Consider the following 16472-nt stretch of genomic DNA (forward strand, 5'->3'; position numbering starts at 1 on the left):
TTTAATCAGGTGGATACAATTCGTCAGCGTCATGGAGATGCTTGCCGTATGCCAGTGCCTCATCACTTCTTCCTCAGTCTGAAGAGCTTCACCTACAATACAATTGGAGAAGACACTGATGTCTTTTTTTCTTTATATGATGTTCGAGAAGGCAAGCAGATCAGGTAGGACTTAATACATAAGTATTCTCAAATGTGAGGAAAGCATGTGTATTATTGGAGGAAAGCATGAGTTGCTCTTGTATCACAACTGAAAGCACACTGAGAGATCATGAATTGATAGTCCTACAAGGCATACATGGACTCAGTAATGCCAAACATTATGCATGAAACCTGGTTCTTGTAAATAGCCAATGCGTTACAGCCACCGAATAGTTGAGTTTTGTTTAGGTTTCTCAGTTGATCTTCATGCCTTACTGGAGGTCTTAATGTTTTACTAGCTGCTTTCCTAGGGCTGTTGAGAAGTATCAGTAATTGCAGTGTCATGCAATGTGACTCCAAAAGAGGACTGTTGTGTGTTTGAGTGCTGAAATGAGGCTCCGGAGCATTCATTTAGTTCTTGCTTTACAGGCATGATACAGTATAGCTTATTTTCATCACTACTTTACCAATATCCAGTGGGATATTTCTGTTGATCCTCGTGTCTGGGCTGGATAACTGCTGCTCAGTACCTTGAGGTAACTGATAGTAATGTCAGGAAGTATGAAATGTTGTGCATTTTTCCTTCACAAGTGTGTTTTGAAAATATCAGACTGAGTAGAAGAGTATTGCAATGACTGCAGTGTGTCTTGGAAACGAGGCTAACGATAGTGTGGCCTGATCTGAAGCACAGCATGTCTGGGTTTTTTGAGCTGTGATTGAAGCATGTCCTGACAGTTGACACTAATCACTTTCGATGCTGTGGTTAAAACTGTTCTATGTATTTCAGCAAATGTTTCCCTCTAAGCTGAGGGAAGAGCCCCAAAACATTCTTCTCTTTCTTCGGAAGAACGTTGTGCTGTCCAGGGGAGCTCAGAGTACAATGGTAAAGGCTTTGTAGCTTTTCAAAATAAATCCCACTCAAAAAAAGTCTTGTATGTTAGAAAGCTGTAATGAATCAAATTCATCTTTTGAATATGTCTGCCCCATTTAGTTTGTCAACTTATAAATTATTTTGCAAAATGTGGCAACAAAGGCCACTGTGATACTGCACCATGCTCACCACCATTGCCTGAGAAATTCTTGTACTGCTACAGACAGGAGCACGTGTCTATGATTCCTCTGTGAGAGGGTTAACAGAAAATACCTGTTAAGAAGGAAAGCAAAAAATGGCCAATAAAATAAGCTGTAATTATTTAATACCATGAAGCAGTAAAACTGTTAAGATGACAAAAGCTGCAGGAAAGAGGAACTGACAAACTGCTGCCATGACTGTGGAAGGCCTCAGAAAGTGCTTCTGCTGAGGAATTGTCTTGGGCTGCATTTTGCATAGTATGTTAACATGGAGTGGGAAAGCCTTGAAGGCTTCTTGCCAGTGATTAAAAAAAAGTAAGAGTTGCAGTGTGTGTGGCTCAGGGAGATTTAAGTATATATAAGAGTGCTCAGATGTGCAAACAGTTACTACTTAGCACTTCACATTATGCATCTGCTATAGTGAAAGCAAATTATATTGTCTTACATCCCATAAGAGGGGTGGGAAGAAGTATTTAATGAGGTTAAGCTCTGTTTTAGAAAAAAAAAAAACTTGAAAGTGGAAAACAAACACTCTGGTGTAAATTTAGTGATATGTTTATGTCTGCTTTATAAGATGAAGTTTCTTTCCTCCTCTGTATGCCTCAGGAAATAGTGCATTTAAGTGAAAACTTAGCAGAGCTTCTGCAAGTGCTTCAGAATGAGAAGGACAAATTGACTTTTCTGAAGTGATGATGATGTTGATGAATTTCTTATCTGAACTCTTTCCACTATTGTGGTGGAGACTGACTGACTTCCAGCATGCTTTGGGCACCTAGCACACTATAAACCTAACTCAACTACTAATCTATTTAGACAGATATAAGCTATGGAGAATTTCTATAAGGTTTTTGCATGTGTGTTTGTTTAAAAATTAAATTAAAAAAAAAGTAGTAGTGACTTTTCATTTCCTTTTCCACATATTCCAGCTGACTTTTATTCCCTTGACTTCTCCACAATTTGCATTTGCTTGATTTTCCCATTTATCACTTGTAAATGCTGCATATTTAAAAGAAACAGTGACCGTCTGCATTTGTGTAGAGAGGTGTGTGGTTTAATTAGAGATGTGCATTCTGTCCTGTGAGATTTCTTAAATGAGTCCATCTTAAAAGAGGATCTTGTGCACAATCAGTCACGTCCCATCTCTGCTCACACTGCCGCTCTTCCCCAGGAAATGCCTTCAGGTTGGCAGTGTCACACAGCAGTCTGCAGGGATGCCCATTTTTCTTAAAGGGCCATTTGTGTTTTTAAGTTTTTAAGAGGAATGAATGAGCTGTGGGTTTTGTTGTTGTCTTTTTTCTTCCCTTTTTTGGCTCAGTAAGAACAAAAGCATCATCCCATGAGCACGTAGCCCTAGGAAAGGTTTTGCTGTCTGATGTGTTGTGAGATGTCGGAGTAGAGCAGATCTTTGCCTCTGTCTGGAAGTGTGCAAGGGTGAAACGAGCGGATCTCTGTGTCAGACATCCAAACGTGTTCTGATCAATTAGCTTTTCCCAGGTTATAGACAGTGATGGCATATGCCCTAAAATAGTTGTAATCCAGAATTGCAACTCTTCCGTGTGGTTCCACTCAAGCGTTTCACACCGACCAACTGGCAGGTGGGGCTGTCCTGCTTTTCTTCAGTCTTGGTCGAGACCACCAGCAGGGACCAAGGAATCACAGCGTATGACTGATGTCTCTTGTTTTGTTTTAACTAATTTCTGTTTCCATGGAAACAGTGAAGACTGTTTGCAGTAACAGATTACAAATCTCATTCAGCTAATTAGTTGGAGTAATTTTTTCCTACTCAGGTTTACTGAAGTCTGAGTTAAACTTTTCACTGTTTTTTGAGCAGTGGAGGTAACAACACGCACCAGTTACATGTGAGCGATCAGAAGAGTGCAGCAGCAATAGAAATACAGTTTGAGGTATTTTAGGTTCTCATTGCACGTGTGATACTGTACAGTGATCTGTGCTGTCTGAAAAGAAGAAGATAAGAGATGACAGTGGGGAAATACAGATGCTAAGAATAATACTGCTATCAGATTTTAAAAAAAAGGAAACTTTATTACTTTGACAAAATTATTTATAATAAATTCTTTGGATTATATAGAATAGGATTAAGAAACATCTGCCTCAGTAACTCGTCAGCCCATAACAGAAACAGCCTGCCAGTTGAGCTTGAGATAATGGCTCACACCAAAAGGGTGAAAGTCTGTTTGTATGTCTTAAAGTAGTCAGGAGTTTTTGTTGCAAAATCTGTCCCTCATTTTTACTTTTAATGCCTTATACAAGCAAGAAAGCCTTTGGTACCAAACTTTAATACTTCAGTTTATGGCAATTTTATGGCAAATGCATATATTATGCACTATGATAGTGGTTATGCCAACATTCAGAAAGTCCCTGGGGAACATGCAACATATCCAGCTCCCTCTTACAGCACAGAAGATGGCAAGTTTACTTTGGTTTGTCCTGTGCAATTTATTGTTTTTTGTGGTTTTTTTTTTTTTTTTTCCTGTGAAAGACCTTCCGAATGCTCTGAATCCTGAAACAAGCATTGGGATATCTTCAATGCGTCTGTCATGGCATGAGATGGTGTAAAAGAATTCCTCTGGACATTAGCAGTTTGGGCTTGGATGTCTTTGGCTGAACTGGAAACCAATCTGTGTACCACTCTGAGAAAATTGAATTTGTTCTACTAATTGTGATTCTTCATCAGATAAAGAGAATGAAGTAGTGTTGCATGAGGCACTGCTTTCACGGATCTATTTAATTATTGTCTGACTACTAACTGTGCCTTGGTTTTTGTTCAGTGCTGTAGAGGGGCAAAACAAGATGGATGTATCTTCTAGTGAAATGCAATTCGAATGATGCTTATCAAATTGAAATTAGAGAAAGATAAATAAATATAATCCAATTGACAATACCTTATATGGGGCCTGTGCAAGTAACTGAGAGATAAGAAAAACCAAGGATGGAAGAATATAAAACTGGAGAAATAATGGCTGTGTATTGCTGAGAACTGCTCTTCATTTCTAGGTGCATCACGCAGCTCCTGTCTTCTTTGTGTCTCAGTATGGTTTTTTTCCACAGTTCTTCAGTGTTAAGATGGCTTTGAGGGAATTGTGATAGCTGTCACTTACAGGTGAGGGAGAGAGTTAGGTTTTTATGGTGAAACAGAGAAATGTATGCCTGCAAATGCAGAGCCATATATTCCTTCTGCCTGCATGCTTCCTAACCTGGACTCCTTAATCTCTGATACATGGGAGACTTGTGGAAATCACTGGTGATCATCAGGTTTAAAGAGCTGATATAAATGTATGTACTTAGGACCCATTTATCTTACAGTACAATAAAAAGAGAGGAATGATGCTACGTTACTGACCATGAAAGCTATTGCTAGTTCCTGTGTATGCAAACTTCTATCCTTCTTATTCTGGGGAGGGTCTCATTTCCACAATGTCTGTCTGGGTGCAGTAAGCTCAGAGCACCGTGTTTTAACCACTGGGTTTTTTTCATATCTCCTTTTTTTTGGGAATCTGTTTCTTCAGAACCTCAACAAATAGTTACCTGAGTTTTTCATCTCTTAAGTATTTTTGCTTCTCTCAATGCATTCCTTTCATTTCTGTTTTCTTCAAATGTTGACTCTTTTCTTTGTTCTCATTATAGGAGAAACGTCCGAAAGGAATTAGTAGAATTTTCTTCTCTAGCTATCATTAGAAAGAATTTGATTTAGAAAAGAAAATACAAATAAAATACTCCTTGTTGAAAGGAGAGAAGGAAAAGAGGAATGGAATCATAATCATTCATGAGACTGAATTTGTGGGAGTGTAAAGCACAGCAATGAGAGATGAATGTAGGAGAGGCAAGGCAGTTGTTTAACAATTTGGGTGGTTATTAACTTGGAAAGATTAGCATTTTTCACTTTTTTTTAGGTACTTTATACTAAAATGTGCTTTAGGCTTTACGTTAATGATGATATACTAGATAACCTTACACAGTGAGTGCATACTTAACTATTATTTTATCTTTCCTTATTAGTTAGTTGATAAATTTGGACCTGACTGGAAACAGTGTGTTTGGACTTCCAGATACAGGGTCAGGGCATGATGTCCTACTGAGGAATGTTTGCTGGAATGTAAGCTGCCTGTACAAGTTTGTTCTCAGATACAGAGTACTACCAGAGTATACATAATACCTTTTTTCTTATCAGTTGATGTCCCAATAAGCATCATAAGCATAACACATCTGTAGTCTGATGTAAGGAGGGATGCACTTAGGAGAAAACATCAGTAGATGTGGGATTAAAAAAAAGGAATAACAAAATGTACATTTTATAGGGCAGACATCTGTCTCTGCTCCTCCTTCTTCCTTCTTAAAATAAACAAACCCGAAGGTGTGTGTTAAAATAAATGGTCTATATTAAATAGTAGGCAAGATTCAATCATCATGATGATATTGAAAAAAGAAGAAAAGAAGAATTCTTCTTCTTAAAGAAGAATCTGCTATTAGAAGTGTTTCTAATATATTACTAGTAATCAGCTGTTAGCTTCCTGGAAGTACCATAACAAAAACTGATCTTGACTGGAAAAGGTATTTTGGCTGAATATTTTACCTCCAAAGGTTTTACCTTAGAATAACAAAATTTATGATTCCTCTCTACCTGGGACAACGAAGCACGGAGCCTGTTAGATGGGAAAGCATGCAGCAGTGTTGAAACAGGACTGTAGTTCAGTGGTTAATTGATAAATGTGTGTGGCTTTTCTAATAGAAGCCAACATGGATTGGTTAGGTGCAGTAGAGAAGTCTTTTGAAGTCCATTTCTGAAGCAGCTTCAGGTTTTCTTTGATTCTTCCCTCTGCTATGTGGAGCTGTTAACAAGGTTGCCATTTAGACCTGAGGTTTCTCGCTGTGAGAAGAACTTGTTTGCTGAGATGCCCTTTCACATTCTCGCTGAAGAATATGATTGTAATCTATTCTTTCTTAGCAGATGGCTAAAGAAGCACAAGCACAACCATGAAGGAGCTGAGTCTCACAGTGATTCTAAAAGACTAGAAAGGTAGAAGTGTCTTTCTTTCCAAGCCAGTTTTCCATAAGATAGTAGGAATGCAGTGGTTTCAGAACACTTAGTCCTGCCAGTGTTCAAATGCTTATGCAATATACAAAATGAGAGAAAATACAACTTTGTTCCTAATGCTAATAAGGGATATAAAAATGTGGTTTTCATGGAAGTATTTTAATTTTTGGGTGGATGCTGTGAGGCAGACTTCACTACTCATGTTATCCCCGCCTTTTATCTTATGAATTTAATGCCACTTACAAATCAATTCTAAGAAATATGACTTATAAACGTAATGATGTTCCAATAGTTGCCATTAGTCCCTATCACGGTGGTTGGGTTTGGCTATTCCAGGTCACGTGAAGTGAAAGCATCTGGCCATTTTCTCAAGGGTACAGCAGGATTTTTGAAATGGCACTACTGTTATTAACATTGATCTGGAGTCGGATATGGGCTAAGAGCAGTGATCATGTAAATAGTGGTGTTCAGATACTTTTCAACCAAAATAGCTTGGAATACAAATCTATAAAAGTTTGAGATGCTAGATGTGTAAAGAAGAATTCTCCAGTGTAGGGAAGAATAGGAAGAGTACACACTTCTACAGTCTGCGGTGATCTGATTTAGTATCTCTAAACTTCCATTACCTTCTGATAGGCAGAGCTGAACTGACAAAATTCACCATACTGCCTGGTTTTTAGGTTTTAAAAAGAAACTGTGACAGTGTTTAGAAAGCGGAGAATAAAATTCACCGCACGCTGAATGTCTGTACATTTAGAAATGATGAGCTTCTGGGGCATCCGTTTTCATTTTTCCATAGTAGGGGTTTTCTCTGATGCAGTATCCCCAGTCCAGGTGACAGAATGCAGATGTTGCTGGAAGTAACCTTGCCAGATTGTGTGCGGTTCTTCCTCTCTCTGCTTCGGTGGTGGTTGCACGGCAGTTGGTAGCTGAGTTCACCATGCTGCTCTCTTACCCTCCTCCCCAAAAGGAGAGGGGAGAAAATGGAATGGAAAAGCTCATGGGCTGAGGTAAGGGAGGCTTCTCACCAGCTCCCCAGTGCCTCAGAGGAACTGGGAGTGGGGGCTGCCATCAGTCCCTGACGCTTGGTCTCTGCTGCTCCTCCATGCTCGCTGTGCTCCTGCTTCACATGGGTCCCTCCCATGGATGTCATCCTTCTTAGCTGATCCTGCGTGGGCTTCCCACAGCCTGCACGTCTCCAAGCACTGCTCCAGCATCGTCTTTACCACAGGGGCCGTCCTTTGAAGCTGGGGCAGCTGCTGGGAGACCTGAGGAGACCTGTGCTGCCAAACCCTTGCCATGGAAACCCCATACAGTTCTTGATAACAATTAGCTCCATGGTTCTCTTAATTTTTTAGTCTTGCTTTCTTAACCTTTAAACTATCAATAGGAATACATATCAGCTGCTTAAAAATCTTAGCAAGGAAAACAAGCAAAAACATCATAAGTAAAAGCACATTGTGCTTATGTGTTTGTTTTTGGGTTATTTTCTTGTAATGTTTCCTATTTTAGACATTTACCATTGTCTAAAACTTTCATTTCTAGCACTAAGTAGTCTTCTGGAACAGTGATAGCAAATTTTCTGCAGGTTCACAGTAGGTGGTTGAGTCCTCAGAGCTGTGGTCTGTGTGTGATCAGAATGCTTAATGGGAGAATGCCTGTACATAGTGACTCTGCATGCTGCAAAGCACAGCTGTAGGAACTGTTCACATCCTGGAAACGAGATGCTGCTTGGGTGGAGGGAGGCTCAGCAGCTGAGAGCTGGCAGAGGGCTGGGAAACGTGGTTAGGGGGAAGAGTAAGCAAAAAGAAGTGGCCTTATTCCTAAGAAAGAAAGACAGTGTTGCTGGATGAGTGGGTACAGCTAAAGTTGCACAGCTGAAAAAGAAATTGATATACTTAATGTGGAAACACCAAGAAAAAGAGGAATGATAGTAAGTGTAACTGGAACCTAGTTTGAGCTGTGCCAAAAAAGTCTCACTGTGTTCTTCCTCAGAGGCTGGAATTGACCCTAAAATGCTTTTTTCTACATTACCTCTCTGTTCAGGCAGCAGGTCTGGTAGTGCTGTAGTAATGTGTGTGTACTTGTTCCCTGTTAATTATGTTTAAAATACTGTTGTGTTCCTCTGTTTTCAGTTGCTATGTTCAGAAGCAGAAAATGATATTTGTGTTTTATTGAGCAGTTGCATACTAAACTTTCCATTTGTTAGGTGTTTGAATGGCAGCTTTCTCAGAGTTATTTCAGAACAGAACACTTATCTGTTTCACTGTTGGTATAATACTTTATCTACTGGGAAAAATAATTTTCTATCATTCTGAATTATTTCCTTAATATTCAGAGAATTTTCCTAGGGATTAAGCTTAGCAACTAACGAGCTTTTTCTTTGTCTGACTCATGATAAAATCTTATTTTTGCCTCTTCTAGTAACCTAGTCTGCTGGGATAGCTAATCCTCCACCAGCACTGCCTATAGTTGAGTTTGTATTGTCTGTGTTTCAAGAAAAATATTTTGGATGCATACTGGGGGCAGCTTTTGTTTGCTTTTCTGAGTTGTTGCATAGGTGCTGGGTACTGAAAGCAAGGAAAGGACAAGTGTTCCAGTAACAGTAGAAACAGGAACAGTACAGCATGAAGTATGCTAGAGCTGATTTCTTTACTTTTTCTGAAGTATTTCAAATGGTTGACAGAATATCTAGAAAATTTCTCCTGTGAATCCACATACATCCAGAAATATCCACATATATCCTTTGTATTTCAAGTGAACGTGGTGGGAAATTTCCCCCATGCTGGGAATGTAGGTCTCTTTATAGTTCCATTTAAAGTTTTCTTGCATTAACACTGCAAAGGGAAACTTTTGAAGTGGTTTGAATAGGATGTTCAAGGATTACTACAGTTACAAAGCAAAGAGGAGAAAACTACTTCTGCAGTTCTAATTATCGTTTTTCTAATGGAGATCAGAGGAATATTGTTGCTTTGGGTTTATTTTTGTCTTGTTTCGTCCTGTGCCTGTCCAGATCAAAGTGCTCCAGTGTTTACAGAACTGTGCTGCTTCCAGGTGCTGTTGCAGTGCTGTGAGGTACCATTTGTAAGGTTGTGCTCTGTGCAGTATGTACGTCGTCCCCTCTTGGTGCCAAGGTGTCATGGCATGTATTTTGATTTTCTTTTGACACTGTCTGCACCTAAGCTTGCTGTTATCACAGAGGTCAGTCCTGCAGCAAAACCTCGCCATGTAAACTCGATCCATCATGTCAGGCAATAACTGAGACGGGGGATGGAGAGCAGTCCATGGTCCCTCAGTGAGATTCCCACAGGAGTGTGGAAGGAGCTGGCTGAGAGCCATGCTTGAGAATCATTGCTGCTTTGAGGAGAGAACGGTGCATAGCATCTACCTCCTCCTGAGGAGCACTTGCAACACTGTCACCCATTGGCTCCTAGAGAAGCTGAGTTTGGAGTGGAGGAGTAAGCAGTGGGATGCACTGAGAACTGTCTGAACATGCCTAGAAGGTGATGATGATGGCTGGGATGCTGCCTAGGCTGCTGTCACCATAGCCTTCTGATGTCAAAATTCACCGTGGCCAGCCCTGCTGCTGGACACTGATTGCCATGGATTCATGGAGCACAAGTGCAATGAAACTTCAGGCCTGGACTGCTGAGTGTTGTGCTGTTAAGCCTGAAGGATGTGTGTCATTGTGCATCGTGCTAAGAGGAAGGCAGAAAGATCCTGCCTCAGTTGGGAACCTCCTGCAAAATGCTGGATGAAACTGTGAGTCTGAGGAGGGCGAGGAAAGGAAGCTGAGAAAATGACAGCACTGTTTTGCAACCTGTTGCAAAGTGTCCATGGCTGGATGAAACAGTAAGGCTTGCAAGAAGAGAAAATGAAGCCCAGGAAGGAGAGACCTGCATTTGCAATCCCCTGCTAAGTGTCAGAAGATGAATATGGACCTCACAGCAGCCACCTCCGAAGGAAAACTTCCAGCTGAGGCCTGGCAGCAGACTGAATCAGGTGGTGCGAACAGATAAGCTGCTGCAGTTGACAGGGCACTTCCAGATGTTTCCCCAGGTGTGTTTCCTCTACATAGTCTTCTAGCCACTCTGCCCCAAGCCTGTATTGTTGCCTGAGGGCATTGTGGTCAAAGTGCAGGACCTGGAACTCAGTCTTGTTGAACTTCATCCCTTTGGCCTCAGGCCTGCTGTCCAGCCTGTCTGCATCCCTCTGAAAGGCCTTCTTAGCCTCAGAGAGATCAATAATTCCTCCCAACTTGGTGTCATTTGTAAATTTACAGAGGGCATACTCAATCCCTGGTCATCAATAAAGATATTAAACAGTATCAACCCCTGGGGATCACCACTTGTGACCGGTCACCAGCTGGATTTAACTCTGTGAGCCATGCAGCCAGTTCTTTACCCACCAAAAGAGTGCACCTGTCCAAATCATGGCCTGTCAGCTTCTCCAGGGGAATAATGTGGAGGACAGTGTCAGAGGCTTGGCTGAAGTGTAGGTCGACTATGTCAACAGGTTTTTCCTCATGCACTAGGTGGGTTACTCAGTCATAGAAAGAAATGGTTTGTCAGTCAGGATCTGCATTCATGAAGCTGTGCTGGCTGGGTCTGATCCCTGGTTGTCCTGCACATGCTGTGTGATCTCACTCAAGATGATCTGCCTTATAACCATCTGTGGCACTGAGGTCAGGCTGGTGGGCCTGTAGTTCCCCAGATCCTCCTTATAGCCTTGCTTGTTGATGAGAGTCACATTGACAAGCCTCCAGTTCTCTGAGACATCTCTGGTTGACCAAGATCACTGATAGATGACGGAAAGCGGCTTGGCGATCACCTCCACCAGCTCTTTCAGCACCCTTGAGTGAATCCCATCCAGCCCCATGGTCTTCTGACAGTCCAGGTGGAGTAGTAGGTCTCTAAGTGTTTTCACCTGAATTGTGGAGGATATATTCTGCTCACCATCCCAGAATTCCATGTCAGGGGAAGCCTGAGGATAACTGATTTGAGATTTAAAGGTAGATGTAAAGAAGGCATTGAGAACTTCAGCCTTTTCCTTATCCACATCATGTTCCCTGCTGCAACCAGTAAAGGATGGAGATTCTCCTTAGCCCTCCTCTTACTGTTAATATTCTGGTAAAAAAGTATTTCTGTTCTCTTATACTATAGTAGCCGTGTTGAGTTCATGTTGGGCTTTTGCCTCTCCCTGCATATCCTAACCACTTCCGTGTACTCTCCCCCTTCCTCCACAGGAGGTAGATTCCCTTTTTCTCCTGGAGCCTCAGGAAAAGTTCATCCATGCCAGTCTTCCTCCCTGCTGGCTTGTCTTATGGCACAGGGGGACAGCAATTATGTGACTTCTGGCAGCTGCTCATAGAAGTCCTGTCTCTTCATGCTGGTTAGGCAGTCTATAACATACCCTACGATGTCTGCCTTGTTGGCCCTCGCCCTGATCCTTGCCCGTGGGAGTCAACCTTATTATTTCCAGTCCTGAACTCAATGATACGGTATATCATAATTAGACAGCCACCCCACTGCCCTTCCTTCCTTGCCTATCCCTTTTGAAGAGCCTATAGTCCTCCATTGCAGCACTCCAGTTGTGGGAGTGATCCCACTGTGTCATCAGCTTTCTCTCAGCGACTTCACTGCCAGCATGAACTATCAGTAAAGGATAATAATCAGAAGGGTGGATCAGACTAGGGAGTTTCCTGGAAATATCCCTGGGCCAAACCTACAGGTAGGGTCTGGCTGACATATGGGACCCCTCAGAAGGGAGCTGCCGAGGACTGCCACCCTTCTGTCCTTCTTGGCAGAGGCAGTCTGGAGGTGTGGAATTGGCTGCTTTGACCTAGGTAACATCCCGTGTGGACCTTCCACCTCTTCCTCACTTGCCTCTCCCTCCTGTCTGTTGCACTGTGCCCTGTTGGCCTGTCCTGTTCCCTGTGCTCCTGGGCACTTCTGGCAATAAATAAATTTGAAATGGCACGAATCTCAAAGATGTACAAATGCAAGCAGCACTTTCCTACTTAGCACAAAGAGAGAGAAAAACACTCAACAGGTATATCCAATTGCTGCTTCTTCTCCATGGACTTTTTCTTCCAAATGCCTGGAGGATGTCTTTGTCTTTATGTGAGGTAAACAGAGTATTGCCTGCCACAGAGTTTGGGTCATGAACAAAGCCAGATGGACCTCTGTATACCATAGCAAGATATGGAAGACATAATTTACTGTTTATTTACCTGCTTTCACTAACTGCAGTACACAATGAACAAGATCTCTGGTGCATGTGTTTCCATTTGCTTGATTTTCCCATTTATCACCTGTAAATGCTGCATATTTAAAACAGTAACTGCATTTATATGTGAAAGTTGTGTAGAGAGGCGTGTGGTTTAATTAGAGATGTGCATTCTGTCCTGTGAGATTTCTTAAATGAGTCCATCTTAAAAGAGGATCTTGTGCACAATCAGTCACGTCCCATCTCTGCTCACACTGCCGCTCTTCCCCAGGAAATGCCTTCAGGTTGGCAGTGTCACACAGCAGTCTGCAGGGATGCCCATTTTTCTTAAAGGGCCATTTGTGTTTTTAAGTTTTTAAGAGGAATGAATGAGCTGTGGGTTTTGTTGTTGTCTTTTCTTTTTTCTCCCCTTTTTTTGGCTCAGTAAGAACAAAAGCATCATCCCATGAGCACGTAGCCCTAGGAAAGGTTTTGCTGTCTGATGTGTTGTGAGATGTCGGAGTAGAGCAGATCTTTGCCTCTGTCTGGAAGTGTGCAAGGGTGAAACGGGCGGATCTCTGTGTCAGACATCCAAACGTGTTCTGATCAATTAGCTTTTCCCAGGTTATGGACAGTGATGGCATATGCCCTAAAATAGTTGTAATCCAGAATTGCAACTCTTCCGTGTGGTTCCACTCAAGCGTTTCACGCCGACCAACTGGCAGGTGGGGCTGTCCTGCTTTTCTTCAGTCTTGGTCGAGACCACCAGCAGGGACCAAGGAATCACAACGTATGACTGATGTCTCTTGTTTTAGATACAGATTTATTCTTAATTTTTTTTTGTAGCTGATGGAGAGGATTCCTTTCAGGAGCACAAGTATCTACTTTCCGTGGTGTAAATAGGAAAGAAAGGCCCAACGTGGTGTGAAACGTTTGGTGTGGTGGATGCGTGAGAGCCCAAGGAGACTGTAATTGGTCCTCAGCTACGTTTCTCCTGCAAGCTTTAATAACCTTCTTAACATTTGGTGGTTTTTCCTTGAGTATGGTGAGCGAAATGGCAGGTAGTTATTTTAACTAATTTCTGTTTCCATGGAAACAGTGAAGACTGTTTGCAGTAACGGTCTTACTGTGAGCTTTGTAATCCTCCCCCGTGGCTTCTAGCCAAAGAGGCAACTTAATAATTCATGAGCATTAAGCCTGAATTTGCTGGGAAGCAAACTTTGTTGCTTAGAGCTGTTTTCTCAGAGCCTGATTCATTTCCCTCACAAATTTGGTGTTCTTTTTTCTAAAACATCGTTATAAAATACTCTGCATAAACCAAGGCCATGTACTTCTCTTGGCTTGTTTTTCTGAGCAGGGTTATGGCAGGTCATCTGGAGAAGGCAGCTGATGACAAAAGAGAAGAAAGTAAGAAAAAGAAAAGGAAGAAAACCCATCAGTACTTGCCTGAAAAGAAAGATTTTTAAATAGTCCATGAATCATTGTGCAGACAATCTGCAAAGTTCAGCAGAGGTGATCCTTCTGTCTTGGGGTTCAAGGGTGACCCCTATCGACACCGGATCACTCACGTGCTGCTGTGCCATGGCTAATAGTGCTCATTTCTGGCTTGTGTTATTCATGGGAACTGAGTTCTTACTGAGATGCTGGTGCCTTTTTGTGCATGTGCTTTGACTTGCACTCATACTTAAATTGAGACCTGGAGACTCCTCCTATGACACACTGGGTGATTTTGTTACTTGGTCAGCCTCACGGCAGCTTTTTCTTTCCAACAGATGAGCATAAATAGGTATTGTAAAAGTATATCACATTAGTGGAAAATAAATGTGTAAAGCTCTTTATGGAGGATATTCCTAAATGAACAGCAAACAGATTGCTTAATCATCTCAAGAGTTCTGCCTTTTAAATACAATAGCACTGTGTCTATGTATTCTGAAATATTTTCACCAAGAGGATGCTGTATGCTGAAGGTACTTGTGATCTTCCCTCAAAGTAGTTTTTAAAATACTTACAAGCTCCTTTGAGAAAGCAAAGTTAGATTTTTCTCTGTCATAGAATTACTTTTCCCTTTCTTCATGTACCTGCCATGTGTTGTGAGCTCTTGTATTTCATTAGAAATCCTCTCTTGTTACTTAAGGCATTTTGAGGCAAAAAAGTCAACCCCATATTTATGACAACGAGCAGTGACTGTGATATCAGTGTGTGCGTATAATTTCATTGTATGACACTATCTGATTAAAATACAACCTCAGAAGTCCTGATTTCCTTTTTAGAAGGTTTCTACATTGTGTTCTCAAAAGCATCAGTGTACCCATAGTGACCCACTTTGGTTACACTGTATGCTTATGTTTTTGCATTGAAAAACGTGAGAAAGATTTTGAGGAATGTGGAAAATGGAAAGAAAGGTTTTACAGAGAGATGAGAGAAGCCCCACAATGCTATTGTTAAGTAGATTGCAGTAGCAAAGGGAAGCCAGGGCAATGCAGCCATTATTTTCTCTCTGCCACCACACACTCAGCTGGTGAGCTCCAATGACTTGACTGAAGAGAAGCAGCCAGTGCATGGAGGTGTTGGATAACTTCTGCTCTGCTCTCCAATACAGAATTGTTTCCCAAGTTAGCTCCTGCACACATTGGCATGTGGAAACTGTACAGTTTAGAGAATGTTGTTCAATTTTTTATTGCCCACCCTCTTCTTTTTGTCTGTTTTATACACCAGCAGTTCCTAATACAGTTCCATTCACTTGGTCACCACGTTGTCCTTGGAGAGCTCGTGCACACGGCAGCAGGAGGAGTTCAGCATTTCATTGTATCAGTGAATTAAACTGTCCAAAGTATGGTGTGCACAGCATGGCAGCAGCACTTCGAAGGCAAGCGTTGGCGAGCTTGCCGTTCTCATAGCGAGCGACTCGCTCGTCCTGAGATCTTTGTACCTGAGCTGCAACCCCATGCTGTGAGCTGAGTTACTATTGGCATTTTGTCAAAAGAATTTGTATTGGTATCTTGCCATTAACTTGGGCTTGCGCTGCACAAGATTGATTCTCAGGTTTTTATCTGGCATGAAAATGATTCTCAGATTTTTACATAACAACTTAAAATGCTGATGATGTTTATTTCCCAACTCTTTTTTTTTTTCTAGAATTACTGTTAAGTAGATTTCACTAGAAGATGAGAGTAGAAAAGATTTTTGTGAGAATTAAGTATCATGCTCTTATCCATTTCTTAAATGGTAGGAGTGAGCAAGGGGAAAGGAGGTGGCTGCTCTTGCCTGGCCACTCTGCATGTAGTAATGCTGTACCCACATTCATACAGGAGTATGTGGTCGGGATTTTTGCCTTGCAACCACACACTAATTAAACCTGCCATTAAACCTGAGCTTGTACAAGGGGAGCTCACTAATCCATTCTGTGCTTGTTGCCAGGCCTTGTGTTCTTGTCTTTGCATGTTGTGCAGAATTAAAAACAAAAAACAAAAAACCCACAAACAAAAACATTAAACAACAGAAGCTCCCTATAGGCATAATGCTACTCTAGCTCACCCTGCAGTAAATTTTGTCCCTGTTTGCCCCTTCCTTCATGCTGAACGTGTAATGTCCCAAACCACCGATTGCTTCCTTCCTTTTTGCAGAAACAGATGTCAGTTCAGTATGGTCCTGCTTTTCATCCAGTTAAAGGAAGCCAAGAAGTGAGACACTGTACTTCTTTCATTTTATTGCCTTTCAAGTTAAAGAACAAGAAGCTCATTGACTTTGCTTATCAGAGCAATGTTTCTTGTGTTTCAGTAGCGTTAGCAATTGCTAATGGTGCCAGTGATTGTAAAACTTGCTTTAATGCTACACAAGAGGGGGTTTCACCATGATGAGAGTTAGCACGGGAGGAGACCTTGCAGATAAAGTAATTGAGGATTGCTTCTGGCACGTAGGAATGAGAGGAACAAATAAGCTTTTGTTTAAGATGCTGCGACTGGTGCAGCTCTTCTTAGGTCTGAAGTCAATAAGGAAAAATG

General features: G+C 41.6%; 1 protein-coding gene across 2 annotated transcripts in view; it reads left to right on the forward strand.

Moving 5' to 3' along the window:
- The window catches only part of DOCK3 (dedicator of cytokinesis 3), a 196392-nt gene that overhangs the window by 75691 nt on the left and 104229 nt on the right, over window positions 1–16472 (forward strand). For both annotated transcript variants that reach the window (XM_065749928.1, XM_065749929.1), the window contains one exon: window positions 10–164. In XM_065749928.1, coding sequence (XP_065606000.1) covers window positions 10–164 — 155 coding nt within the window. The remainder of the gene's footprint in view (window positions 1–9; window positions 165–16472) is intronic.

Source organism: Cyrtonyx montezumae, unplaced genomic scaffold (genome assembly GCF_038088225.1).
Source record: "Cyrtonyx montezumae isolate F1298 unplaced genomic scaffold, pur_monq_1.0 scaffold_6, whole genome shotgun sequence".
In the NCBI taxonomy this organism is placed as follows: domain Eukaryota; kingdom Metazoa; phylum Chordata; class Aves; order Galliformes; family Odontophoridae; genus Cyrtonyx; species Cyrtonyx montezumae.